The sequence below is a fragment of the Cololabis saira genome, chromosome 23 (genome assembly GCF_033807715.1).
Source record: "Cololabis saira isolate AMF1-May2022 chromosome 23, fColSai1.1, whole genome shotgun sequence".
Classification (NCBI taxonomy): Eukaryota; Metazoa; Chordata; class Actinopteri; order Beloniformes; family Belonidae; genus Cololabis; species Cololabis saira.
In genome coordinates, this window is record NC_084609.1 from 24452330 (window position 1) to 24479988 (window position 27659).

A 27659-nucleotide genomic window follows, 5' to 3' on the forward strand; every position below is an offset into this window, starting at 1 on the left:
CCATGCTAAAATCCTTTAAAAATAATTATTTCATAAATAATTGAGGAAAATATAAGTCTAAATTCATAAGATGAATTTTATCTTCAGGAGTAGGCTATTCAACTTATTATCCTAAAACCCCAGAGTATCCCCCACACCAGGATGGTTCCACCTAACCTGTCAATCACCTGGCTTCACCTGTCAATCACTTGGACCAACAATGGAGTCGTGGTTGAAGCATAGCAGCAATATTTTTATGTTTAATAAATCAGTTTCTGATGGCACAGTGCTCTGTTTTAGGTCTTTTTTTACAACCAAAAGTGCTTTGCGCTGGTTAGGGGGTACTTGGTTGAAAAAATATTTCACATCACTGAAAAAAGGTTGAGGACCACTGCTTTAGATGTTGTTCTTTGTTATTTTGTGACGTCCTGGATGAGTCGTCACTGAGCCTTCGGAGTAATTTTAGAGGGTTCAATATTTTTTCCATTTGTGGATAATGGTTACAATGTGGTTCGGTGGATTCCCAAAGTCTTAGAAATGGCTTTGCAACACTTTCCAGACTGATAGAACTTTGTTTCTCATCTGTTCTTAAATTTCTTTAGCGAGATCTGTTGCTTTTTGAGCTCTTAGCCTACCTCATGTTGTCAGACAGGTTCTGTTTGAGTTCTTGATCCTGCAGGTCTGGCAGTAAACAGTGTGACTGGGGTTAATCAGAGTTACTTCATGACTGAACAACAGGACAGGCAATCACTTTTCCATATAGGGCCAGATTGGTTTGGACAGTTTTTTCCCCTTTATTAATAAAATCATAACTTAAAAACTGCATTTTGTATTTACTCACAAAACCTTTGTCCAACATTAAACTTTCTTCATCGATCTGAAGCAAGCGAGTGTACAAAAAAAAGTAAACTGAAAGGAGTACAATATTTACAACACTGTATAATAGATTGATGGAGTATAATACATTTATTTGAAGTCAGATAAACTTGAATGCTCGTTTGATTTTGTTGGTAATTTAGACGTGGTGTTTAAAGGAAATATGTATATAGATGTACACAGACTGTCAACGTTATTTATGCCCCAGTGCATTCTGGGGAGCTGAGCATGTTGCAGTGACCAGAGTGAACAGCTGCTTGGATTAAAGAAGTTTGACACTGGTTGGCCCAAATAATCATGGGATTTTAAATACAAGTCCAAATTATTCACTTACAGTGCAGCTCTGGTGGTCGAATATCTGGACTTTGGGTTTGTTTTTTTTTATTATTCAAATGGTTCTTGGTTTGAAAGTCATTCAAAAGAGAGTACTGTAAAAATACACAATTCAGCATTCAGTTGAGCTGATATAAAAATTATAAGGTTTAAGTTGTTTCAAAAGGTGCAAACCAACTTCTACTGGCTGCAATTCTCCAAATTGAACGCCCTCTGATAACAGTTGCAAAGCCCAGTCAAGCAAGCACAAACCCCAAAGACTATATTTCTGTTTTACTGCAATTGTCTGAGGGGGGAAACTAACAGCTTTGGCTGTCGTTGCACATCTGTGAATGTCTTATGGAGACATTCATCTACCATCCTGTCATAAAAACTTAGATGATCCCCTAGTAGTTTAGTACATAGAGTTCCAAGATATTTCCTTTAAACGTGACCTCAGCTGCCTCCACGTTTGATACTGAAAGGATGTAACTTGGACACAAGGTCACTTCAGGTGACGCAACGTGAAGCAGCACACGCTGTAATGCAGACACTGACCTCTCTCCACTCCTTGTTCCCCATGGCTTGTGTGTAGAGAACACAAACTGTGAATGAAAAAAACAGGAAAGCATAATATTAATAATTAATCAGTTGCATTACATCCTCGAAATGGACCTCAATACGGTTGTTACAGCAGCTGACGGGCTTTCTGTTTCCATATGGATTAAGTCTTGAAGTGGCAGCCGCATGCTGGTCATCGAATACACTGGATTAAGTGATTTATCAGTTATGGCTAACATAATGCCAAGGAGGAATGACAAAAGCAATCCTTTTAGACGCATTTGTTGCTGATATCAAATCCACAAAGGGTTAGAAGTCTAATTCCAAAAAATTGGTGTTGATTATTCTAAACTGAATGTTTATTCTAAACTGAAGAAACATTATTCTCAATCGGAAACACTGAAGACAGTTAAAGGGAAAGTTCGTTTTTTTACAACCTGGACCTTATTTCTGACATTTTTTATGGTCGTATACTCACCCAGGCAAGTTTGGTGTCATTTGGAGTCCTTCGGAAGATATTAGGGTTTTTTTTGCGAGCCGCTTCTCCATATAACGGTAGTGAACGGGGCACAGCGGGACACAGACGATGCAGCGTCTAAATAACACATGATTGCCGCGAAACTCGTTCATTTCTTTTATGAATCACTAGATCTGCTTCCAGGACCTGTTGTCTACATCCGGGGCTGTGTGTGTAACAAATAAATCAGTTTGTAAACAAGACCTCTGACCTGCATGACGTCATCTCTGTGCAAAGAAATGAAGAGTTTCGCGGCAATCATGTGTTATTTAGACGCTGCATCGTCTGTGTCCCGCTGTGCCCCGTTCACTACCGTTATATGGAGAAGCAGCTCGCAAAAAACCCCCTAATATCTTCCGAAGGACTCCAAATGACACCAAACTTGCCTGGGTGAGTATACGACCATAAAAAATGCCAGAAATAAGGTCCAGGTTGTAAAAAAACGAACTTTCCCTTTAAGAATTTTAACACGAGTGGATGCCCCTGTAATGCAAGAGTAGAGTTATATCTCAAACTGTACAAGCTTCAGATAGCAAGTTATGATAAAAGTCATGCCATGTAATTACAAAAATACAGCATTTCTTTAAGAAAAATACAAATAAAAGTGGTGTTGCTAAGAGAAACTCTTTTACAACAACATGATGGTACAGTTTAGGATTGCAAAGCTGAATTGGACACCGCAATAGTTCAGGAACAATGGTATTTGTTCAGATAGGGCCAAAATGGAGCCTCCTGGCTGTGATGCACAGCACCATGTTTGATGAAAACCCAGAGTATAACCATAAATACCTCACAACAACTCTCAGGCAGGGAGGTGGTAGGGTGATGGTTTGGGCTCATTTTGCAGCCACAAAACCTTGGAGTCTCTCATTAAAAAAGCCCATGAAATTATCTGTTTTTTACAGTAATCTAGAGTCAAATGTGAGGCTGTCTGTCTGTCTGTCGACTAAACATGAATGACTGTCACAAGCAACTCCACAACAAAATTGCTAAAAACAAAAAGACTTAACGTGTTGCAGTGACCCAGCTGAAGTCCAGCCTACACCTGACTGTGGGAACAACAAAGCTCTGCACAAATAAAACCCCAGAGATGTAAAGTAGTTTTCCTAAACAGCAATGAAAGACTAAATTAGCGATTCATTAGCCATTCAAAAGCATTAAATTAGCATTAAATCATGGCGTGTCATGCGTTTTTGTTATTGTTGATACGTAGTTGTATTTCGATCATTTTAAGTTTGTTTGTTTTGTTTTAATCATGAGTATTTGAGCCTCAGAGTGAAAAGAAAGTACTTTTTTCCTCCTCTTGACTCCATGAATCACATTCCACTTGGTCTCGTAGCCTTGCTCACATCAGAAAATGTTGGATTTGTCCCTTTTTTTGCCACTTTCAAGGAGCTCAGGCCTTTTTATTTGTGCGACAGCTCTTTATATATCAAAACCATTTTTCCGCCACAAGGTAACACATCAAACACGTGCTTTTTTTTAACTCATTCTTTTAGCTCTGTGCTCCTTTCCCCTGTCAGCCAGGTTCATATCAGGAGACTGAAGCTGCAACACTCAGCATAATCACAAGTGCTATTCAGCGTAAAAGAATACCCAAACGTATGGTTAAAACCTTGGCTTGTTGCTCCTGTTCCTCCTTCTCCTCCTCCTCCCGTACAATGTCATTCTTCCCACAGTTCTCATCACTGTCATCGTCAACTTGAGTCATATTTCCATCCCACGCTCCTGTAATGCGCTGACACACTTTGTTTTTCAGATAACATGTGTGTTTACTGCATAGTCATACAGATATCATAGCTTCACCATACCGACACTCAAAAAGAACAAATGTGGCTGGGGAGGGCTGGTTTGTTTTTCGCATAACTCGTATCTTCCCATTGTTCTAGTACACAGATGCAGGATAATACAAGAACATGCACCTGCAAATGATATCCAAGCTAACATTAGTGTCCCTTTATCTCAGCATTTAAGGTCTATCATCATTAGAAAAGTTGTTTGATCTGCTACGATACACTCGTGCTTCTGTGATTGGGTAGGAACGGGGACTAAATACAGCACCTAAATAACCTTCATCTTCCTGCTTTAACTCAACGCGACTGAATTTCAGTTCACATGATGCTGCGACCACTTTGGATGGACTTTATGACTCATTCCCATCAAAACAACCGCTTGGCTAAAAGATGATTTTAATCATTACTGCGTGATGCCTTAACTACATGTTTGAGCGATTACTCATGCTTGGTGGACTTGTGACAGCAACTAATGTCAGCGCTGACTCTAATAATGCGCAATCTCAGTTTCTAACACTCTAATGTTAGTTTGCCGACTTTTCTACAATGCTTGCCAACAGCTTAAAGAGGCAACATAACGTTTGTTGTGTTTTCTCACTTATTACTGGCGTAATTGCGATGAATTATCATCCAAGTCATGACTGAAGGATTCAAAGAAATGAATATATACACACACACACACACACACACACACACACACACACACACACACACACACACACACACACACACACACACACACACACACACACACACACACACACACACACACACACACACTGTAGTTTTCCTATTAGCAAAACACTCAGTTTTCAGGAAGCTCAAACGCTTCCTTCTGGAGGGTTTTTTCTAACTTTTGTCCTCTATGACATCACAGAGGGAGGAATTTTCTTGTGGGTTTCAGTGGTCATTTCAAAAGCGGATCCAGTAAGTTTGCAATCCTGGTGGATTTGCGAGCACTTCTTAATAATAACTTGGTGTTTTTGTCTAAGATGTCTACAAAGGACCGTATTTTTAGTTATGAGTGACAGTCGACCAATCGTGGCTCAATAGATAGCGTTTGTTTTTCCAGGACAGCATTGGAGTGAGGGGTTTTACACAGTTTACTCACCACATACCACATACTTATCACAAGTGGAAAATAAACTGCGTTATGTTGTAAACAGACTGTGTGTATTTAGTGCAAACATTTCAGGTAAAAGGATCGTGGTTGCTCTCTAATACTAACATTAAAATGCACATCACACAAAGCGGTCAAAAAGGTAGACATAACAACACATAAATGGTACAAAATGAAGATAAGAAAAAAACAGAGTAACAAAAAAAAGAATAATGAAAGGAATGAAAACATTTGCAAAATAAAAGCATTTGAATTAAGTTGGTGATTTGGTGACTTTTAGTGAAATTTGAAATAAGTTTTTGTGATAATTACTGCTCTCATCATATCATTGTGAGCTACAATTATCCTTCTTTTTATGTTAGGATAACATATAATTTTGTACTTGTTCACAAGCCATTAGCTCTGCCTATTATTATCATCATTATTATATAAAAGTGTTACTGGGTACAAAGGTACTCTAGCACTTCCAGAGGTTAAAATAAGATCTTTCAAAATGCAGATATGATCACTTTAAAGTCTGAGCTGCTCATGATTTGGTAAAAGACTGAAAGCTAAGTTACGGTAATCAGAAATGTGTTCCTGAAAGAAACAGACTTGTTCGCTTTGTTCCTCGCTGAAGACGAGAAAAGAAATCATGCAATTCCGTTGCTTCTTATTCTTTGAACCCTCCTGTGAAGCTAAGAAAATATGTCTTAATTAACAAACATCCGCTGGGAGAAACACAATGATGTTACCAGAGGGTGGAAGAGAAGTGGAAGTGGATCTTACTTGGGTCTGATTTGGAGAAGGTGTCCCTGTCCAACAGGTTTCTGTGGAGACACAAAGAGAACAAAAGCTTAAAAGCCAAGTTCTGTAACGAGAAAAGGTCAACAGCTGTCATTTACACGTGGAACACGTTATAACACACCCCGAGGTGTTATATCATCGTCTCTGATTAAAGTAATCCGGTAAAAGTCTGAGAGAAGCGCCTAAAAATATAAAAGACACCTACAGTATTAAAAATGCCACAGCATGAGTCACCATTGTAAGTGCGTCCAAGTTAATACACAAGAACGTGGTGAGTGATATATTTTATCCAGTCCCGTCATTTCTGCAAACCGCTGACCTTCAGCCGAGCTGAGCAGCAACACAATCTTGAAGAATTTATGTTACCCCAAAAGAGAGAGGAAAGGAGAGTTAAATGATATGAGAGTGAAGTGAGAGCTCGTCATTAATCCTGATTTTTTAGTAATAAGATGAATCACTCTGACGATGATGGGGCCTAATGGTCTTGGGAGTAGACGAGAGCACCAGCAGGGTCACCAACTCGCTATTAAATCTTTACAATCGCTCTTTTTCCCCCTTTAATCTTTAAATCTGTTGCGACATGCCTTTGTGAAGGGAAGTATATTCCCATCATCCTTTCAATCCCTTGGACTTGGAGCAACTCTAAAAGGATCAAAGACAAAAGCCCAGAAACCAACAGGGGGAGGAAGGTATCAAAGCTGGAAGCTGGTTTCCAGCACCAGTACATGCTTTTCTGTTTCATGGACTTGCTGACCCAGCGTTTAGTTTTCAGACGGCTCTTCTGTGCAAGCAGTTCATTGGGGCTTGTGGGTATTTGTTTGTTCAGCGCTCTCAAAGTCAAGCCCCAGGATTTCGATCACACTGAGTGACTGGACTTTGACCGGGCCATTGCAACACCTTCATTCTTTGTTTTTTCATCCATTATGGTGTTCCCTGTTTGGGATTATTATTATGTTCCTGTTGCATGACCCGATTTCAGCCAAGCTTTGACCTTATAATACTCTAGTTTACAGGGTTCAATCTTGACCCAATGACTGATTAACACCCCTCCACCACCGTGCTTGGCAGCATTTGTTCTCAATGCCAATCTTTGCAAAAGAACCATATTGGTTGTCTTCTATGAACTGCGCTGTCATGAAATGTAACATTTAACATGTTAAGTGATGTCTGCATCGTCTTAGAGATTCAGTTCTTGGAGTCATTTCTTGAAAACAAAAATGGTGACAGCGATAATGAGCAAACGCAGCAAAGCGAAAGTAATAAGAGGAAGAGACAGAAGAAGGTGTGGGATCTTTTTAAAATTAAAAATTGATGTCCTGGTCCACAGCCAAGCGTTTCTGTTTAAACATACTGGTTCTGAATGTGAAGATTCACAATTCAAAGGCATAAAGGCAGTGCTTAAAGCAGCACAATGTAACTTTTCCACCTCAATATAATATTTCCAGAGTCATTGTGATGGTACATCAACTTCCAACAGGTTTAATGAACCTCTGTCCTGGTCTGAGGGGGTCTGTATCGCCTTCACTGGCACTATGTAACTTGGAGGTGGATGGTAGGAACCCTGCCACACTACTGGTAAAGCACTACCGCTTTTGGCCAAAGGAGCCGCCAAACTCAACAAAAGCTGAAAGTTACATTGTGCTGCTTTAAGAACACTTTATATTTTATTTTTGATACTAAGAAAAAATAAGTAGGAAACAATTTTATTTATTTTCATTTAATTTTATGTCTCAGGAAATGTTAAGTTTGAAGAAATTTTATTTATTTTTATTGAAAAATGTATCAAAGAGTGTATCAAATATGTAAATAAATGTCAAATTTTCTTATAAAGGAAACAGATTAGTAAGTTTTATACAATTACTTGATTAATCAATGGAATATTCGATAGAATACTCGATTACCAACATATTCGATAGCCGTAGCCCTAGTTGGGATGACCCTCGACTGTCTTGAATGGTTTCCACTTGTGACTAATACTTCTCAGGGAAGACCATTCAACTCCAAATTGTTTGGAAATGGTTTTATAGCCCTTTTTATAACCCCAGCAGCTTCTAAATGACCATAGTTAAAGTCCTAATTATGGAGGAAATAAATACAACAGTCATATATGTATATAGTTTTTTAACATAGCTGTATATTAATTAAACTGCGCTGATAAAACATACATAATATCAGGGAAGTCTAATGCATTCATGCTAATCAGTTTATATGAGTACGGTGTCTTTTTCTTTGGTTATTTTGGTCGTAATCCAGGCACAAACAAAAGAAGAAAGTGGTTTTAGTTATCCGTCCTGAGTGTGGAGTATATTTTCCACCCAACTTCCCACCGGGACACAATAATTCATCTCGGATGTTTACACCACAAATAAAACTTTCATTTCATTTCCTTCTTCCTTCCTTTAGCCCGATCAATGCGTGAAAACGCTCCCTCAGCTGCACCGTACCTCTGAAGACCCGTACTTCTCATCACTCGTAGCTGGAATGATCAGGGCTGATCAACCCCACGAGAAACACACTCCTCATCAGCGATTCATTACAACTCTGCTCTAACCTCTGATAAATATTTTGTGGTCAACTGGAAGAGGATGGGGAAACTTTACAGCCAAACAGATCAAACCTGAACTTAACGAAACCAGTCCTTAGAAACTGATATTATAGATGCAGTTTTAAAAGAAGTACAGAGCATTATACCAACCGAAGGCTACGATTTGGATAAACATGTTTTAGGTTCACTAACATCAATGGGTCTCTGCCTGAAGTCTTCCTGATGGATCATGTGTTTCTAATCCCCCACCACCTCCTTGGCCCGTGTCAATTATGTCATTGCCATGTTTTTGCAAAGTATTAGAGCCATGAATGCTGTGTTGTGCTTCGTCTCCAAAATCAAAAATAGCGTGAAATATATCATTCTGCATTGATCCAAAAGCTGGATGTTTCTGCTAAAAAGACCTACCAATAATCATCTAATCCTTCATGGTCATGGACATAAATGAGCCACTAATTTATTACTTCACGTGACCTGTTCCACACTCAGGGACCATTAATTACGTCTCTGTGTTCACATCTCTTCATATTTGTATCCTACACCACGCTTCACCACGGCTGGCAGTATAGATTAGTGTTGCGGGTTAACGCTTTATGAGGCACAGGTGCAACAGAGCATCCCGTCATGCTGCCTGACAGCCAGATCTCACGGTTTTTAACCGCTCTCGTGCTTGTACCGCCAGCGCGGCCGGAGCAGAACATGAACCGCCGTGCCAGCATCGCTGAGGTTTTGGTTTGTGATGGAAGAGCAATTTTGCTGTAAACCAAATCTTTGACAGAGTTCTGAAGCTAAACGGTGGGAGGGAATTGTGGTAAAAACATGACTTATAGTTTATGGGTAAAACCTCACGTTCTACACTGCACTGCTTTTATCAGTATTTGCTAAAAGACCCTTCGCAAACATTTATCCATCACAGTCTGCTTAGATTTTGGAGGCAGAAGTAATAATACTAATCACCATTTATTTGTTAATTAATTTATTTTAATGAAGTAATTCTAATAACTGGTTAATTCAGCCATCGCTGCTGGCAAAGGAAGTAGGAAACCACATGAAAATGTGTACACATGCACAGGAAGACATCAGCAGGTGCAGACCAAACCCCAACCATATATAACATCAGCCGACCGCTGGGACTGGCTCTAAACAAGACTAAACAAGACTCTATCTCTACTGTCTCCCATGTTAAAAGGTCCAACTTTGCAGCAGAAATAAACATTTTCACAGCCTGATTCAAAAAAGCAATTTTGATTTACATAGCCAGATTTTATTTCCATGATAAATGTACAGGTTTTTTTTTGTTTTTGATAAACCACTTAAAGTGAAACTATATAAAGCAATACATTTATGATTATGGGCATGCAGAACTAAGATTCGTTACAGTTCCTTGATTGACCAATAGAGACCGGCGCCAAAAGATCCAATCTCCACGTTAAAATGTCCAACTTCAGAGCAGAGATAAACATATTTACATCCTGGTTTAAAAGACTGTTTTGGTCTCAATTGTTTGATTGTACACCCTGCGGTGGGTTATTTTTTTGTACCATGCCAGGAGAGTTTATATCAGTAATAAATGTATTTGTAATATGATTGATTGGCGGTCGGCTCAGCCAATCGCTGAATGTTACCGCCCTTCACAAAGCAACCACCTGAGGCAACTGTTTTTACGTATCTAGCAGCAGATAAAGGTGCCTCATTTTTTATGTTGCCGTCGAGCCAACATAAACTGTATATCCCACTGATTTAATAAAGTTAATTTTGTCCATGGCTTTACAATTTAACTTGATGATTATTTTCGTCGGACAAGAATATTTAGGTTTTTTAAATACTTGACATGTTTCAGAGATTACTTACACCGTCATCAGAGTCAAAAGGTGACTCTGATGACGAAAAGAATCAGCAAGTTAAAATGGTATATCCCACTGTAAATGTCTGACGGCAGCTCTGCAGATATTTCTGCAAGGTCTGATAAACTGTGATGGACATGCAGTGGGCGTCTTCCCGTCAGCTTACTGAGCAACACGGTTGCACTCCGTACGAAGATAATCGGGTTTCAAAACCAATCTTCACAAACCAACGTTCACGTGACCGAATGGTTCATCCTTTGTTATATCCAGTCTCTCTCACCCAGTGCCAGCTGAAGGCAGCAGCCTGTGAAACGGTATTTTAAAACACGTTATTCTGCTGCAAATGTCTTGGCAACTCCACAGTTCCTCTGGCATGCAGTAGGTGAAGAGCTGGAAGCCAAGGCTAACTGTGATTAACTAATGTGGGCGTGTACCAGCCTGCTCCTTGGCATCGTGCCGTACGAGGTAAGAAGATTCAAAACCAGTCTTCACAAAATCCCCTGGGTAATTATTGTTACGGTCTATAGCAGGGCTGGGAAATTCCAGTCATCGAAGGCCCTGCATGTTTTACATTTTCCCCGTTTCAACACACCCCGATATAAACGACTGTTGTTAACACTCGTAAAGCCCTTGATGACAAGCTGATGATGGTCCAGTAATTTGAATCAGGTGTGGCGAAGCAGGGAAACGTCTCAAACACGCAGGACAGTGGCCCTCAACAACTAGAATTACTATGGTGAGACAATAAAGAAAGCAGACCAATAAAGCAAGTAAATATAAAAGAGTCCAAGGCCAAAAATGAAGCAGTAAACCACAAGAGCACATAAAAACCCTATAAAAACACAACCCAGTCTCACATCAAAATGTGAAATAGCAACGATTGTCCACAGTACAAAACGTTTCACAAAGAATAATTCCAAATAGCATACAAGCCACTTGGTTTCGTCCATGGCGGCGCAGTTAGCAACCAGCATAGCAACGACAGAAAACGTAAAACTGTAACAATTTTATCCCGAGACCTGAAAGATTAATCGTAATAACTAACAAACCAAAGATCATATACAGCAACTGAACGAATTTTATGAAATTTCAATGTACATTTCTCGCTAGAAATATGATCAAAACGCTTTTATAAGTCGCAACGAACTTAAAATAGTGCATTTTCCATTGAGAAAGACAAGGATGGCCACCATGTTTTTATTTTTACAAAGCAGCTGCGGACAGTCATATGACTTTTTGGCAATAGAAAATAATAGGGAAAAAAAATGTGAACATGTCACAATTTGAGAGGCTTTATTGTGAAACTAATACATTTTGTACTGTGGACCAACGTTGCTATTTCACATTTTGATGTGAGAATAGGTTGTAAAAAGAACAATGAAACAATACGATGTCAAATTGGAATATAAATTGGAATATTTCTAAACTTAGACAGCTTAACCTCCCATGAAACCTCACTCCAACATTTGATAAAGTCCAGGTGCTTGAGGAAATTGCTGTAAATGAGCCCCCCACCCAAAAAAAAAAGTCAGAATGGACTTGTAGCAGCAAAACAATACATCTTTTGATTTTATTAATATGAAGATGTTTAACCAACATCATCCATGTAAAGGTAACCTGAGTGAAACCATGTGCAGTCACTGGTGTGGAGGATGGCAGTTATTTAGTAGGGAGTACAGGCTAAAATACACCTCCACCATTCGAGGCGATATCTCATGTTCAACAGAGTATGACTGGCTACCGCTCAGAGCACATCACACATGGTGGCACTCCAAATGGGCTCCCGGGCTCCCCCGGCGCGCGCAGCCCTGCGCGTGCGTCCTGGGATGTGCGAGCGCGACACGTTTCCAGGATTTCCACTTCAGAGGATGATGTGAATGACTCATGGCTCTGTCTCTTTTTCTTTCCCTCTTTCTCTCCTTTCATCCAGAGGCGGGCAGCAGGAAGCTGAAGGCTGCCACCCGAGTTACACAGAGGTCTGCACGAGTAACGGTGCCGGACTAAAATAGCATTGGCTATTTTAGTGCAGCGATTCCCAAAATAAGAAGAAGAAAAAAAATACCTCACTGCATTTATGTGTAATATTTCTTTTTTGGTCATGTACATGTCATGCAGTTGCCATCTTCACCACGGAAACAGCAAGGAATCTCTTATTTGCCTCTCAAGATATCGATTGGTTCAATAAATGTCTTTTTGCTTGACAGGTTTGCATGTTTACACGCTTCCTTGGTCATTCCTCCCATTAAAAATCACCACATCTGGCAGTTCAGCCAGCTCTCAGTCACGGTGGTGCTGGCTCACACCTGATTCACCATTTATCCTCAAATCTAGCCGCTTCTTAATATCTTGAATTTCATGTTCAGAAAACAAAAAAAAAAGTACATTTCTATATTTTCGCTGCAGAAGTCTTTCATATACCGTATTTTCTGGACTATAAGCCGCACCTGTATATAAGCCACATCCGCTCTATTTAAAAAAAAAGATATGCAAGCCGCAAATATTTATGTTGTTAGATTAGACATTTACTACATGTACAGAACCATTTTGAACTGTAAATGATGTACATGTTTGTACCTAAATAGATCCTTTCCTAACAGTGTCTTTTAACACGACAGCAACTTTGCTGATAAAAACTGGACAGAACCAAGAGAAAATAACCAGTATTTATTTATCTATTTATCTGTTTGAAATCTGCTTCTACTTCTATCTGCTAAAGAAGAAGTAGCGTATTATTCTTTGCATTTATTTTGTCTTAGTTTTGATTCTAATTCCGGTTAGAGCGCCCCGAGCGGTGGAAGAAAAATCCACAGAATAGAAACCTTTGTATAAGCCGCATGGTTCAAAACCTATGAAAAAAGTAGCGGCTTATAGTCCAGAAAATACGGTATTTGTGTGTATTTTCAAAAGTCTGGAACAACAAGATGCAGAAGCCAACTTTTTCACCAACGTCAGGTCCATGGACTGAATCATTTCAGCACATTCCTCAGGTATTACTTCTTTATTGCACACAGGCACAAGAGAAACCTTCAGTCAGTATCGATGGCACAAAGCCGACAGTGCTGATCTCAGATTGCTGTCAAACTCTGCTCCCACCTGGCCTGCGACACCTGCGACAGCTGTCAATCATCCCAACAAGACCCGAGCTAAACCATTTCTTCTTTCATGCTCGTTTGCTTCCACAGCCTCGCTACTTAACAGGTCGGGGTGTGACAAAAATCAAAAAACGGGGAGAAGTCACAGAGAGTCAGCTGAAGATGTTGCCTCTCCGTCCAAGTCTACAACATTTGTGACAGTTTCAGCGTGATGGGGGTTGGGGGTGGGTGGGGGTCAACGCTCTCTGTCTCCCACACACGCCAGACACATCTCTGAGCTTTTGCTCACAGGGGAGAGAGCTGTATGGTGGAAGGGACGGTTACCATGACAACTGCTGACAGCCAATTGGGGCCACTTGACTGACTTGAATGACAACTGACGTATATGCGAGTCTTTTTTTTTTCTTCTTCTATTTCACCCAACTTGACAAGAAGAAGGGATGCCATCAGTGTTGAGGTATCTGTGATCTCACCTGTCCACTCCTGTCCCCGGCATGAGCACCCTTTTTGTCCTTATTCCACCTTTAACCTCCTTTCCTGAAACATTTTCTTTTGCTACATTTTTCCTTAAGCCTTTTCCTTAAGCTCCTTTCCTTTACCCCCCCAATAATTAACTAATACAATCCAAAGATACTTCTTTGGCTGGGTTGAGAGGCCACGTCCCTGACAAGGGTGTTACCTTGACGACACAAAAGCAAACTCCCACCCTCGGGACCCCTCGCACCCTCTCGTACGCCACAGAAATAAATTGGGTTTTTAGCCCACCGCGTGAGAGAAAAGAGAAGAAAATGAGAAAAGGAGAATGGGCGCCAGATTGTTCGAGGAGAAGGAAGAGTACCATGAAGGAAAATGAGCACTCCACTGAGAAAGGCCAAGACAAGAAATTATTAAACATTATAGGTGTTAAGTGAAAGAGCTGCACTGCTGAGGAGGAGCGGCGGCGTCTTAATCTGCTTGACTGCAGTCATTTGGACTCAATTTGCAGTTTCACCCGCAGCAGAAACTCAGAAGAGGCTTGTAGTTTGGTACTTTTGTTTAAAGCCCTGCAAAGAGTCCTTGTCTGCTCACGTATCATAAGCCTCTGTATCATAAGCCTCTGTATCGTAAGCCTCTGTTCACATTTACTGTGTTTGCTTTGTTACACATGTAAAATCTGCCACTCGAGCCTCAGTGTTCACCAAGTAATGCTCCATTTTTGAGATTCCTTCTTAAATAACTCATGAAATGTAACCTGAGTACATGTGAGCAACTTAAAAATGTATATGAATAAATATACCAACAAAGTAAACATGACATCTCAACAGAATTGTAGCATAAATATACAAAACACTATGTCAGAGTAAATGGAGATGAAACACATTTACTGTAAGCTAGGGCTGTTCGATTAATCGATTTTAAATCGTAATCGCGATTATGTAATTAGAACGATGTTAAAACGTGAAAATCGTAAAATCGATTTTTCACTTTTTTTTTTTTTTTTACCTTTTCTGCACACATATTAATGATTGATACCATATTAATGATTGATGGAAATACCTCTCAATACCTGCGACAAGTGCCCCATCGGAGAGGCTCTTTAGTGTAGGAGGGGGCGTTGTAACATGCCACCGGGCATCCCTCAAGCCAGATGCGATTTTTTTTTTTCAGAGATAAAACTTTATATTTTATTATATTTTTTGAAACTTTTTTTCAACTTATTTTACAGAGTTTTGCACTTTATTCATTCATTTTTGGTTTAATAAGAGCAAAGTTTGCACTTAAAGCCCAATGGGGCAAATGTTCAATAAAAAAACAGCATATTTGAAATAATTTCTTTGCCTTTTGTCAATTCACAAAATAATCGTAATCGAAAATCGGATTTTGAGAGAAAAAAATCGAGATTTTATTTTTGGGCAAAATCGAACAGCCCTACTGTAAGCACAACAATGTTCCAGCTTTTAGAGCGTATTTCCAGCTGGATCCACATGGTGAAATCTTAAACGTCAGTGATCAGTGAGTTTTCGGACAGATTTTTGAAGAGGGATGTTTAGATGGAAGATATAAATAGGTTGTTCTGGCTCATTCATCATGCCTTTAAGGTTTTCCAGGCACCAAACTGTGTAACTAGTTTGTAATTGTGTTTGGGAATAGTGGTATTCGTTCCCCAGTGGAACAGCTGCTGTGGGGCAGATGTGTGTGATTGATATCTTCATGGAATATTCACAGCCAATAAAGTCCATGGGCAGTTCGAAAAGATGCTATGTCGTCTCGTGTAATGTTCTGCCAGTAAAATAAATGGCCTGAGAGAGCAAAAGTGTCTTTTATTTGACTTGGGAATTTAAGAATCAAGTGAAGTTTTGCGTTTGAATACGATTTATGATGGTAAAACACCAAACCTAAGACCAAATTCAGAGTTTTGGTGTAGAAAGTGAAGCTTTTGGAGTTTGTTTTTTCTTTCCTTTGGCTGCTAGCTCAATGAGTGTTTCCTTTTTTTGGACTGATAATCCTTACACTGTTTCACTCTGTGGACTTTTAGCTTTAAACCCATAACTGGGTGCCAGTTAAGTTTTCTGTGCCACATTTTTATCTTTTTACCATGTGGCAACTTTCCCACTTGGCGTTTGAACCGTATTTTGTAAAGATGGAGACAATCTTCGTAGGCCTAAAACGTTTGACATCTGATGGCATCAATGCATCATCTGCTGAGATAAAAAAATAAACTAACTTGGCAAGAAAAAGCATCTTGGTTTCATTTTGTGAGAAGAAACTGTCATGAAACTATAATTTGACTTCTTCATTACTACATTATCATATATTTTGTAGCTCCTCCCCTGTTTCCAGCTCCGTCCTCTTCTCAGGAGAGAAGAAGGGCTTTTCTCTGCCAGAGCCGAGAGGATTTAGTTTTGCTCTGCCTTTTCTTTAAATTCTTCTTCCATCTCTGGTTTTACTCTCCCTCCTCCTCTCCGTCTCTGTCGGTTTGACCGTGACCTGAATAGACTTCATGGAGACGACGCCATCCGACTGAGCTAGATACAGTAACACCAATGTGTAGAAACACACAAACACACACACACACGAGCCACATGGAGCAACCACGGTCCAGTGATTTTCTAGTCCAACTACTCCTGATGACCAGCGCCTCACTTATGCAAATACTTGCACCAATTATGACAAAACTGCTCGAGCAATGTTACTTCACTAATGCTTCATTATAAACTCTGCCCATGTAACTGCATTATTTGCCAATTTGTAATAATAAACATCAAAGGGTAACATATTCTTTAAATAATTGAAAAGAAAATGAAATGTGGAAAGATTTACGCTGCAAATTTAAAAAGATAATCAGGTTCCTCCGTAATCAAGATATACATAAATCCCAGGCAAACAAGATGACTAATTATGTTTCATCTCTAAGCGCTCATGAGAGTCTCAATTTGGGTATAAAGAGCTATAAAAGCTTCATCCCAGAAGCACTAAATGTTTTTTATATCCAGTTCTAATGACAGGCATAGAAAGCAAATGATGAAATAAAAAATGTAAATCTGCTAAATAGCAATTGAAAAAGAGAGCTCGGGGCTGGAAAATGATAAATTAGCAACATCAAGCTTCTACGTTGTAAAACCCCTCAAAATTTACTCAGAATCTACTGGTTTTCTGCATTAATTTGCCATAATATGTGAGCTGATCTTCATCTAAGCCGCAATAAAAGACAAACAAAATGTGCTTAAGCTGATAACATGAAAACTAATATCATTTTGTGTCTGTAATTAACACACTCATTAACTTTCACGGTGCTGGAGGATAAAACAAAGTGAAATTTGGGAGTTAATAGCTGGTTGAACTTTTGCAGCGACGACTTCAAGCGAGTGCTTTGTGTAGTTTTGGATCAGACCTGAACCCGACCCGATCATTCAGTTCCCCAGAGCTGCTTCAGCGCAGACACATTTGTAGGATGTCTGGGGTAAACAGACCACTTGAGCTGACTCCACGGCTTTGACTAGGCTACTCTAAGTAGTGGAATAGTTTTCTGAAGCCATTGAGGGGTGGATTTACATAGGGCTGGGCGATATATCGAGATTTTAATATATATCAATATATTTTCAAACGCGACATGGTACGAGACAATATCGTTTATATCGATATATTTTTTTTTTTTATGATTTTGATATAGCTTATTTTGTGACAAATTGACTTGAATGTTTTATTTGAGATTTGCACAAATGTTTTGTTATTTGCACAACTGTCAACCTCAGTGGAAAAGTCTGCCTGTTACTGTCTACATTGTATTAATTGCACAGTGTATTTTAATTTAATTGTTATGCAGGAAAGGGATATTTGTTTTATTTTATTCAAGAAGCATTTTTATTCTATATATGCAGGCAGTTTATTTTTATTTCATTTGTTTTATACATTTTGATATTGTGCAGACCTCTGTTAATAAAGGTACCTGTGTGACATTTGGCACGAGGCTTTGTATTAAAACTGACTGTTTTTTTAAGGGTTTGCCTCAGAAAAAATGAAGCTAACAGAGATGCTATGCTATAATGCTTTGGGGGAAACCCCAATTATGGCACAGAAAAAATATCGATATATATCGAGTATCGCCATTGAGCTAGAAAATATCGAGATATGACTTTTGGTCCATATCGCCCAGCCCTAGATTTACATCACTGGGGGTCTTTAACATGCTGCATCACCCAGATTCTACCAGCCACCTGCTGGTGGACAGCCACCCGGACAAACTTCATAATTCACTTCAGGCCCTGAAGCAAGCCCGTATCATGATGCTTTCTCCCATATTTCACCCTTGGGATGATGTTTTCACAGACGTTCCAATGGCGACACTAGTATCGGAAATACTCACAGATACTGCCAAAACTGTGGGGATCAGCATCGACATGCTGCCTTGATGTGTTGCTCACTAGATTTTTAAAGTCTGTGCTGAGCAGTTTGTTAACACAACTACAGTAGATAATCTCGTCAACATCTCACCTCAGACTGGAACATTTCTAAATGCCTTAAAAACTGCTGTCGTTAAGCCTCTTCAAAAGAAGAGCAGTCTTGATGCCACAGTAATGAATAACTCTCCGCCCATAGCAAACCTGCCATTCTTAGGCAAAGTCTTAGAAAAAGTTGTATACCAACATCTTAGTGACTTTCTCCTGTCCTAACAACTCTTTTGACACTTTCCAATCAGGCTTTGGGCCCCATCACGGCACTGAGACAGCTCTGATCAAGGTGACAAACGATTTCAGCCAGAACACAGACGCAGACAAAGTCTCCGTCTCAGCTCTGCTGGATGCAAGTGCTGCTTCTGACACAGTTGACCATGTGATGTTATTACAGACCTTAGATCAGTGTCTCCCAACCTGGGGTCCGGGCCCCCCCTGGGGGGGCGCCAGAGATCTCTGGGGGGGGGGGGGCGAAACTTTGTCTGCTTTGAGGATATGCAGTTGTACAAATTATATTTGCGCATGTTAAATAAATAAAAAATCATAATAAGACACCTAATGGAATACAGTAATCCAAGTCTGTATAAACCCACTTACCGTAGTATTTTAAAACGACCAAAATATATTTCTAGATTATTTTGCAGGATAAAAACTTAAAAACTTATTATTATATCGTTATTCAACATTTAATCATACTACTACTCCGACAGGTTGTTAAAGGAAAAATGTTAAAACATTTTTGCTCTCATATTAAAAGAGACATTTTTCAGAAATTATTTTATGTCCTTGCAATTATTTTTTGTGCATATTACATTGGTGGCACAAAATGAAGGTGAGAAAAACAAAGTAATCTGTATACAGGGTAAACCGAAGAGAAATGTATCAAAAAAACATAATTAATGTTCATTTTTTCAATTAAAGGTTTGTAACAAATCACTTTACTCTTTTGCTGCTAGTATGTATGGGTCGGGGGGCCCGGCTGGTCTTAGACACAAGTAAGGGGGGCTCCAAGGAAAAAAGGTTGAGAACAACTGCCTTAGATGACTGGGTGGGAATCACTGGTCCTGCTTTAAACTGGTTCAGGTCCCATCTCGAGGACAGGAGGTACTGTACTTTGTTGAAATTGGTAACTGTGTCTTTGAATGGCTATGACCTGCGGGGTTCCCCAGGGGACAATCCTGGGACCCCTGTTGTTCAATCTGTACATGCCTCCATTGGACCAGCTAATATGCAGCTATAATGTGTCCTATAATGTGTATCGTTTCTCATTGCATCAAACAGATCAGTGTGGATGCAAAACTATTTTCTCCAGTTAAACTCAGACAGAACTGAAATGGTTGTCTGTGGTCCACAGAAACAAAGAGAACGTGTTATCACTTACCTTGTGGATCTCTCTGTAGAGCCTAATAATCAGATTAGAACTCTAGAGGTAATATTGAACTCCAGCAGGTTAGACTACTGCAATGTCTTTTACTGGAATTAAAAATTAACATCATAAAGTAGGTGGCTGAACTTAAAGAGTAGTCGGCTGCCTGGTCACCAGTCAGTTTTATGGAAAGCAGCCCGTTGACATATCTGCCGCCCCCGCCGAGCACATTTACATATCCAGATCTGACCGCAAAGCAACCAGGATGGAGACTACAACGCTCATTGGTACCAGGTGTAAATGCAAGCTCCTGTTGATTTATTATTCAAATACAGACTCAAAAACAGACATAAGAATAATCATCAGTTAACCCTCCCCTAAAATAAAAAGAAAACACACCAAAATTTCAAAAGGCAGATCATTTCTTTGACGTGTCAGCGAGCAGAGGGCAGCTAAAAGACTGGCGTGTTTACGCTGGGGGCGCCCGGCACCGCAGGAAACCCGCTCCTCTCCCCGGGAGGCTTCTCTTTAAATGTTAATACCAAAAATAATGTTTAATACAGCTTTAGGAGCTCGTGAGGGAAGACTGATGCGCTTCATTTAAGTGCTGACTGAGAGAAATGCTTTGATGTTTTCTTCTTAAATCGCTCAAATGTCTGTTTAAAAATTGAGTTTTACCCTGATTGAGACGTCATCTAACATTAGCCCTGAGTCATGATAAATTCATCTTTATGTCTCACTCCGCCTGCTACAGTCCATCCACCACTGCACAAGTCTTTGCTGGGTGTGTGTGTGTGTGTGTGTGTGTGTGTGTGTGTGTGTGTGTGTGTGTGTTTGTGTGCGTGTGCGTGTGTGTGTGCGGCCACGCTTAGCAACAGACCAGGAATATTCTTGGAAACACGTGGAGCGAGAGGAAACAACTGAGCATGCTCAGATGTTCTCAACAGGTCGCTGAGCACAATGCTACAGGTACCTACATCTCTGCAACGTCCCCGTTTTATTTCTCCACCCCTCCCCCACTCCCAGCACTTTACCCACTCATCTTCATTTTTAAGGATCCATCCAATTTTGCTCATTTGTTGCACTCTAAAGAAAGAAAAAAAAACAAAAAAAACTTCCTTTTCCAACCCCTCCCCCTCCAATCTCTCTTACACACAGCCTCAGATATACAGACACACATTTATTGAAGGGGAGCATCAGCAGCTTGTATTCTCTCTCTGCATCTCTAAGAGGGCTGTCCTAATTCTTCTTGACAAGGGCTGGGAGAGCCAAGAGAACATCTCAGAACACACACACACACACACACACACACACACACACACACACACACACACACACACACACACAGCAGCATGCACTGGAATATGCCACGCCACTATCCATTTACACACACAGGCATTGGCAACGAAATACACGTCACTCACGCCCAACACACAGCGACGCGGCAGAGCTCTCGGCATTTTACCTTAATTGCCTTTGTCACCGCTTTCAGAGCAGTTTAGTCCGACTCGGCTACTTCGCCCCATCTACACATGTCTTTAGCCCTACGAGTGAGTGGGACTAAATAAAGACAATGGTCAAACATTTTACGTACAAAACCGCATCCACTGACGACGAGACGCCACTGCTTGATGGACAGTGTTTTAATCTCACATCCGTCATCGTGCAAATGTTCTGATGGAGCGAGAGCAGAGGGGAGCATGATGGAGTCGTTACTTTTTTCTCCCTTTAAGCAAAAGGAGCATTAACCCTCTGCATTCTTGTTTTTCTCCATTACAGGAGCGCTGCGTCCTTCTTGCAGCATTATCAACAGGAGGCTGAGTGCATGTTTGTGCAAAGGAATACAGACGCAAGCTTGGATGAGAAGACCGAGGCCAGGGGCGTCTGGGTGGGAGAGAGAGGGAGAGAGGATGACGGACAGGGAGGGAGGCAGCATCCCCGGAGCAATCCAAGCAGCCTGTGTGTGCTCTATGTGACCAGGATGGAGATGACTTCAATAGGCCAGTCAGTTTTCCTCTACTGTACATATTGCTTCACCTGATGTCAAAAAATGATGTCAACGGCAATCAGAGTTCAGCGTGCAGCATTATCTCATGTTTTTTTGTGAGTCAGCAACGGAGAAAAGAAACCTCAATCAGATGGAGACAATTTTCCATCCAGTTATCGCGCCAAAAATGTCAGAAAAAAAAAAAAAAAAGGGAAACCAAATCGTGCCGGCAGAATCAGGGAGGAGTTCGATTCGTTTCATTTTACCTTCATGTCCCACGGGAGGCAATCAACATCTGTGTGAGAGTAAAATGTCAGAGCACCAACCGCGACCGTATTTTCCATTTCTGTTTGTGTGTCGTGAGCTGGAAATGTCATCAGCTGTCTGACTGACGAAGGCGGCATGAAATGTGTATGTGAACGCGTGTGAGGATTTACATGTGTGCAGATGCAGTGTGTGTTATGCAAGTGTGAGACCGTATGTAGCCCTTCAGTTGTTGTATCCCTCCCTGAAGCTCCTCCGTACATGTCAGCAGATATTGATGTAATAATCTACTCTTTTGAAAAGTTGTCTGATGGGCCACTGACCACAGCTTTTGTTTTTTTTTTGTTTGAGTTCAATAAATCATTTTCTGTGACCACAATACTTCGAAAAAAGGAAAGGGGTGGACATCTCCAAAAAAACACGGTCTGAGCCCGAGCTTGGTTTTTGGGAATAGCTTGCAGCTTAACAAACACACCTTTACTGCAGTATAAAATATGTGTTTTTATGCCACTTAAAGTTAAAATAAAAAGGTTAATCTGCTCAACAAAATGTACATTTCAATTTATTTATTGTTCTTGGTCTGTATATGAAAAATGGTGGTTTTAATTCTTTTAGTGCTAGCCAATAACCTTTACACCTTGCTGGACAATAACAAAGAAACTGTTCCCTTTTCCATGCAGCGGGATTTCCTACAGTATGTAAGTACAGAATACTCCAAGATAACAGTTTGAACAGCAGGTAAAATAATAACCTGTGAAAAATCAAAAATGGAAATTATTTAACACAAAAAACAAAATCTAACCCCTTTAAAAAAGCATAACCCTTCTGAATATTTCAGTTGTGAAGTGAAAACAAATTCAAACAACCTACCACAAGGCAACCTTTTTTTTGAGCCCGCTAAATCTGTAATATATTTAACTCTTTCTGCCCTGTAGAGTGTATGTCACAGACCTGGATCACAGCAGAATTACCCAGCTTCCCTGTCTTCATCTCAACAACCCTTCACCTCGCTCAAATTAATGCTTCTGAAGCTTTAAAAAAGAGACTCACGGTGTCCCAAAAAAGGGCGGAGTTGAGATGAGATCCTGACTCCACCCCTTACAACCAACTTCAATAAATGTAGATCTCTTACAGGGCAGATAGTTGAAACCAATACATCTTTGGGGATTAATAATGCTGTGTCTATGGTTAGTATTGTAATTAAAAGAAATGTTATTATGGTCTTATATTTAGCTACTTCTAAATAAAGTCTTCCATTTTGAAAGTAAGGTCGGACAAGTAGAAAAAATAAACGTATGGCTGCACTTGACTTAACTGTTGCAGCTTGCTGTCACTTATTCTGCAGCCGAAGAGTTGCAAGTCAGTGGGATCAAGACTTCCCCCCTACCGTGAGGCAGGAGAACTGTGCGTTTCACTTAGCGCCGTTTTATGATTGCTCAGCACAGAAAACACATTTCAAAAACTGTAGATTATATACACAACCTAAATAATGGAAATTTTGTTCATATAGCGCTGCGTAGCATGCTAGCGCAGTTAGCCGGGTCATTACGCAATCCATCTGGCTACCGTCTCCCTGCACGTCTCTTTAATATTTGAACAGTAAACATGAAAATTCTGAAAAAATCATCTGTAACTGCTGAAGTTAGATTGAATATAACTATATAGTGCAAATCATTGGATGAATATGAGCATTTAATTAATTTGTATATTTTTTCTTTCCCTGGTGACGGGCGAGGCGCGGCCTCTGCTGCCTCCCTGACCGCACATCTCTGGCTGTCTTGCCTTGCTGTTGACATACCTGCAGCTTGTTGTGCTGACATTTACAGCTGAGCAGTTTTTTCATTTATTTATTTATTTGATCCGACCCTGCATTCATGTGACAAAACAACAAGAGGAGAGGAAACCCTTCAGCTCCTCTCTCTTGGGGGAAAAAAAACCCCTATCAGATCTCTTGATCAGATCTCTTAGTGGCCAATGATCAAATTAAACTCAACATGGGCAACTGCTTTATCAGAGCACGCTGAGCATCTATTACGACAGAGGAGCCGTAACAAGCTACAGCTGTGGCTTTCTTTATGACTGGAAAAGGCAAGGCGGCGAATGACAGAATCTAACAGTCGGTCTGAGATTGTTTGGTTTGCAACTGCTGATGTAAAAGGTGTGCATGTCCTTGGGTCCATGTTTTATCACCTACCTTTTAAAGTAACACCACAGCTGCCCAACCTTCAGTGTCAGGTCATCATGTACACTTATTACCCCTCCATTTATAGCGTCTGAACCCCTGCTTTCTGTGTGCGTGTCGTCCTCGACTTTTGCTAATGGTTTTGTCTCTCCTTCCGTCAGATCAATCTTATTCCTACCAATACAGCTTCACCTATGGAGGATCGGAGCTGAGGCACTGCCTGGTTTGCATGTTCACTTTCCAAATGCATGTGTGGGATTTTGTGACACAGTGAACATAATGCCAATAAGTAAACCACCTGCAGTGAGCAAAGAAGCAGCTAGGTCTATAACGATTCCTTTAAAGTGCACAAATCTGCAGGGACTTGACTAGAAGAAGCTGAAACCCGATTGGACTTCAGCCTCCAGCCTGTAGCGCACATAAGACAGACGTACATTAATACTCTCTGAAAACATTCAGGCTAAAAAAAAAAACAGAGCCAAAGCGAGACAGACAGGACAATGGCATCCATTCAAGGCGACTCAAAGAGGGTTTCTTCAATATAGCTTTGTCTCGCTGATTGCCTGCACCACTGAGTTCCCATCCCAAATCATTTGAACTCCCTGCTGCTGGCGAGCCACACGCAAACAGACAGTGGAAAGTTTATTGGCGGCTTCGTCATTGCACGTACATCCTTTTGAGCTTCTCGGAGGCATTGAACTGTCGCGCAGCAGGCAACTCCGTCTTCCCCTCAAAGTGACGGTTGTCAGCAGCGTCTCCAGAAGGGGAGAATTATAACTTGAACTCTGTGGGCATGAAAAGGTCAATGCAATCACCTTCCACTGGCGGAGTGGGAGTGGGCGTCGTGACAACGGATGGCCCATCCGTCTCGACTTGTAAGGTTAAAAGGCGGGCATGCAGGGTTATCATTAACATCCCACTCTAAGAAGAAAATGTAAGGATGTGATTATCACAGGATTTTGATGGAAAGGAAATAGTAGCATGTTTTGGCACAAGCAGAAGTCTGATTTGGCAACAAGAACAATAACAAAGGCTGGTTGAAACAGCTGATTGAGTTGCTACAATTGAACTTTGCTGGATTAACAGAATTTCTTTCGCCTGCAACCTTCCTGCTATGACGGGTCAAACGGTTTGTGAAGAAACATCTGTGTTATTACTGGAATCAATACAATTGAGAGCGTGAAGTCCACACGGGCCAACATTATAATCTAAAAACATGTGTCCGTCAAAAGCAATCATATCCTCGGGGGGGATAACCACATTAGCTTTACTTGTTTTACTCTTACGTGTGGAAACCTGTGCCCCATGCATCAGCCCTGATTGATACTGGTGGCCTTTACCCTCACTATTAAGTCCAAATGGGAAAACTGCAGTAAAGATGCAATTTTTGTTTTTTCTTAAGGGTTTTTTTCTTGGATGTGGTTTGTTATTGTACATAACCAATAACTGTATTAAACATCAAACATCTCCCACATTGCTCCATATTTTTTTTATCATCATCTTTCATTCATTCTGTTAAATTCTGTCCGTACATCCGTCTGTCCGTACAGATGCCGCGACCAAGACGACACCTGAAAGAAGTACTGCTGACACTAAAAAGAGGACTGTTGGTGGAGCTCCACTAGTCTTGATTCCACCCGTTGTCCCACTTCCTCAATTTGGTCACAGACCTAAAGGGTCCTGCCGTGATTTGAGCCACAGAGAGGTAGAAATAAAAGGGCAGCTACTAGGAATGGGCGATATTTTACCGTTCACGATATACCGTCAAAAAAATTCCCCACGGTAAGAATTTGTCATCTCGCGGTAAAAACGATAAATTCCCATTGATGACGTTTTTGTGTAACAAACATGGCGGAAGGCGGATCTGAGAGAGAGGCGCTCGTTGTTAAACGAGGCTCCAGCTCCATTATCTGGAACTGGTTTGGATTTAAAAAGGAGAGACGAGGAGCAAACATCATCTATTATATGCAGAGTCTGCAAAAAAACAGTGAGTGAAAAGGATGACAATACTGTTTCTTTATTTATCAGGTTGTATTTTTTTCTACTTTGTGATTTTATAAGCTAGGAAAACTTGAAGGACAATGGTAATTTTGCTGTTTGCACTGTTATCCCACTGTTTAAGCCATGCAGTTTGAATAAATGTTGAACTTGTTTCATTTGAGTCATTACAGTTTTGCAGTACAGGTGTACTAATTTAATTGGTTTTTATTAATTAAATTTAATTGGTGTAGTTTAGTAGCATTTAGTATTCCTTTAGAGCAGTGTTTTGGGGGCTCCAAAGACTGAATGTGGTGATAGATTTATAGTTAAAAGGTGGAGTTGAATTGGTATTTTTTTTATCGTTTTCGGGATAAATGCCAGAAATTATCGTGATACATTTTTTAGTCCATACCGCCCATCCCTAGCAGCTACCTTTTAGACACCGCAGTCAGTAGTGAATGGCCCTTGGGATTAGGGCTGGGCGATATATCGAGGATAGCCGATGTATCTCGGCTTCTACTCTGTGCGATGTACAAAATGACTCTATCGTGCATATTCGAATATAAATTTTCACGCATTTTGCTTTTAGCCGCGGGCATTAAATTACAGGCTTTTCTCGCTCTCTCGTCTCGTCTCTCCTTCTCTGAGACATGAAACAAGCGCACCCTGAGTCACGTGCGGTGGTGTGTGCATTATCATTGGCCCCCGGACCAGCTGCAGGTGTCGGCGCTGCGCTCCGGGACCGCCGCTCAGTTCCCCGCTTTAACTTTACTTTAACTTTCCCAAACTCGGCCTGTTTGCGCCGTGAGCTCATATGCGCGGTTGCTACGCGCGGCGGACTCTTTTCAAAGCTAACCGGCTTAGTAAAGACGGGAGGGGATGTTTTCTCCTCGCACGACGTGCACGGCTCTACCGGAGAGCAGAGGAGCCGCTTAGCGCTACACGCGCAGCCGAGCCTTTAGGCTGATTTATGGTCCCGCGTTACACCAACGCAGAACCTACGGCGTAGGTGCGCATCAACGCGTACTCTACGGCATAGGTTCTGCGTTGATTTAACGCGGAACCATAATTCAGGCTTTTATCTTTCAGAGCTGAGAAACGTCACCTAGTGTTGCTTAAATGTGGCCACATGAAATCAATCACTATCATCGAAACAAATTCAAACAAGACTATATGACGTCATATTTCTAACAATAAGTGAAAGTGATGCAAATTAAAGGAGGAGAGGATGAAACATTGCAGTCCCTGCACCTACAATTTAATATAAAGGTGCTCTAAGGGGACCCTGCTGCTCAGAGCAGCTCATCCTGGTAAAACCAGGTAAAACCTGGTAAAACCAGGACCAGAACATGTTCTTAGCAGATGTTCTTCAGACGGGGAGTCAGAGAGATGCAACGTGCACTTTCTGTTTTGAAATTACACTTTTTATGTTTGTGCCTCTCACTGCTTAGTAACTGTTTAATAAATACAGTTTTGGTAAATTTGACTTATTCCCAGTTTTTGCATGAAAGTTTAAAATTAGCA

The 27659-nt window shown here is 40.6% G+C and overlaps 1 protein-coding gene across 1 annotated transcript in view; it reads right to left on the minus strand.

Annotated features, from left to right (window-relative positions):
• LOC133423987 (copine-8) overlaps positions 1–27659 on the minus strand; it is a 132481-nt gene that overhangs the window by 88963 nt on the left and 15859 nt on the right. Inside the window, exons 2-3 of the mRNA XM_061714338.1 lie at positions 5927–5967; positions 1726–1772 (exon numbers count right to left, since the gene is read on the minus strand). Of these exons, the coding sequence (XP_061570322.1) occupies positions 1726–1772; positions 5927–5967 (88 nt within the window). The remainder of the gene's footprint in view (positions 1–1725; positions 1773–5926; positions 5968–27659) is intronic.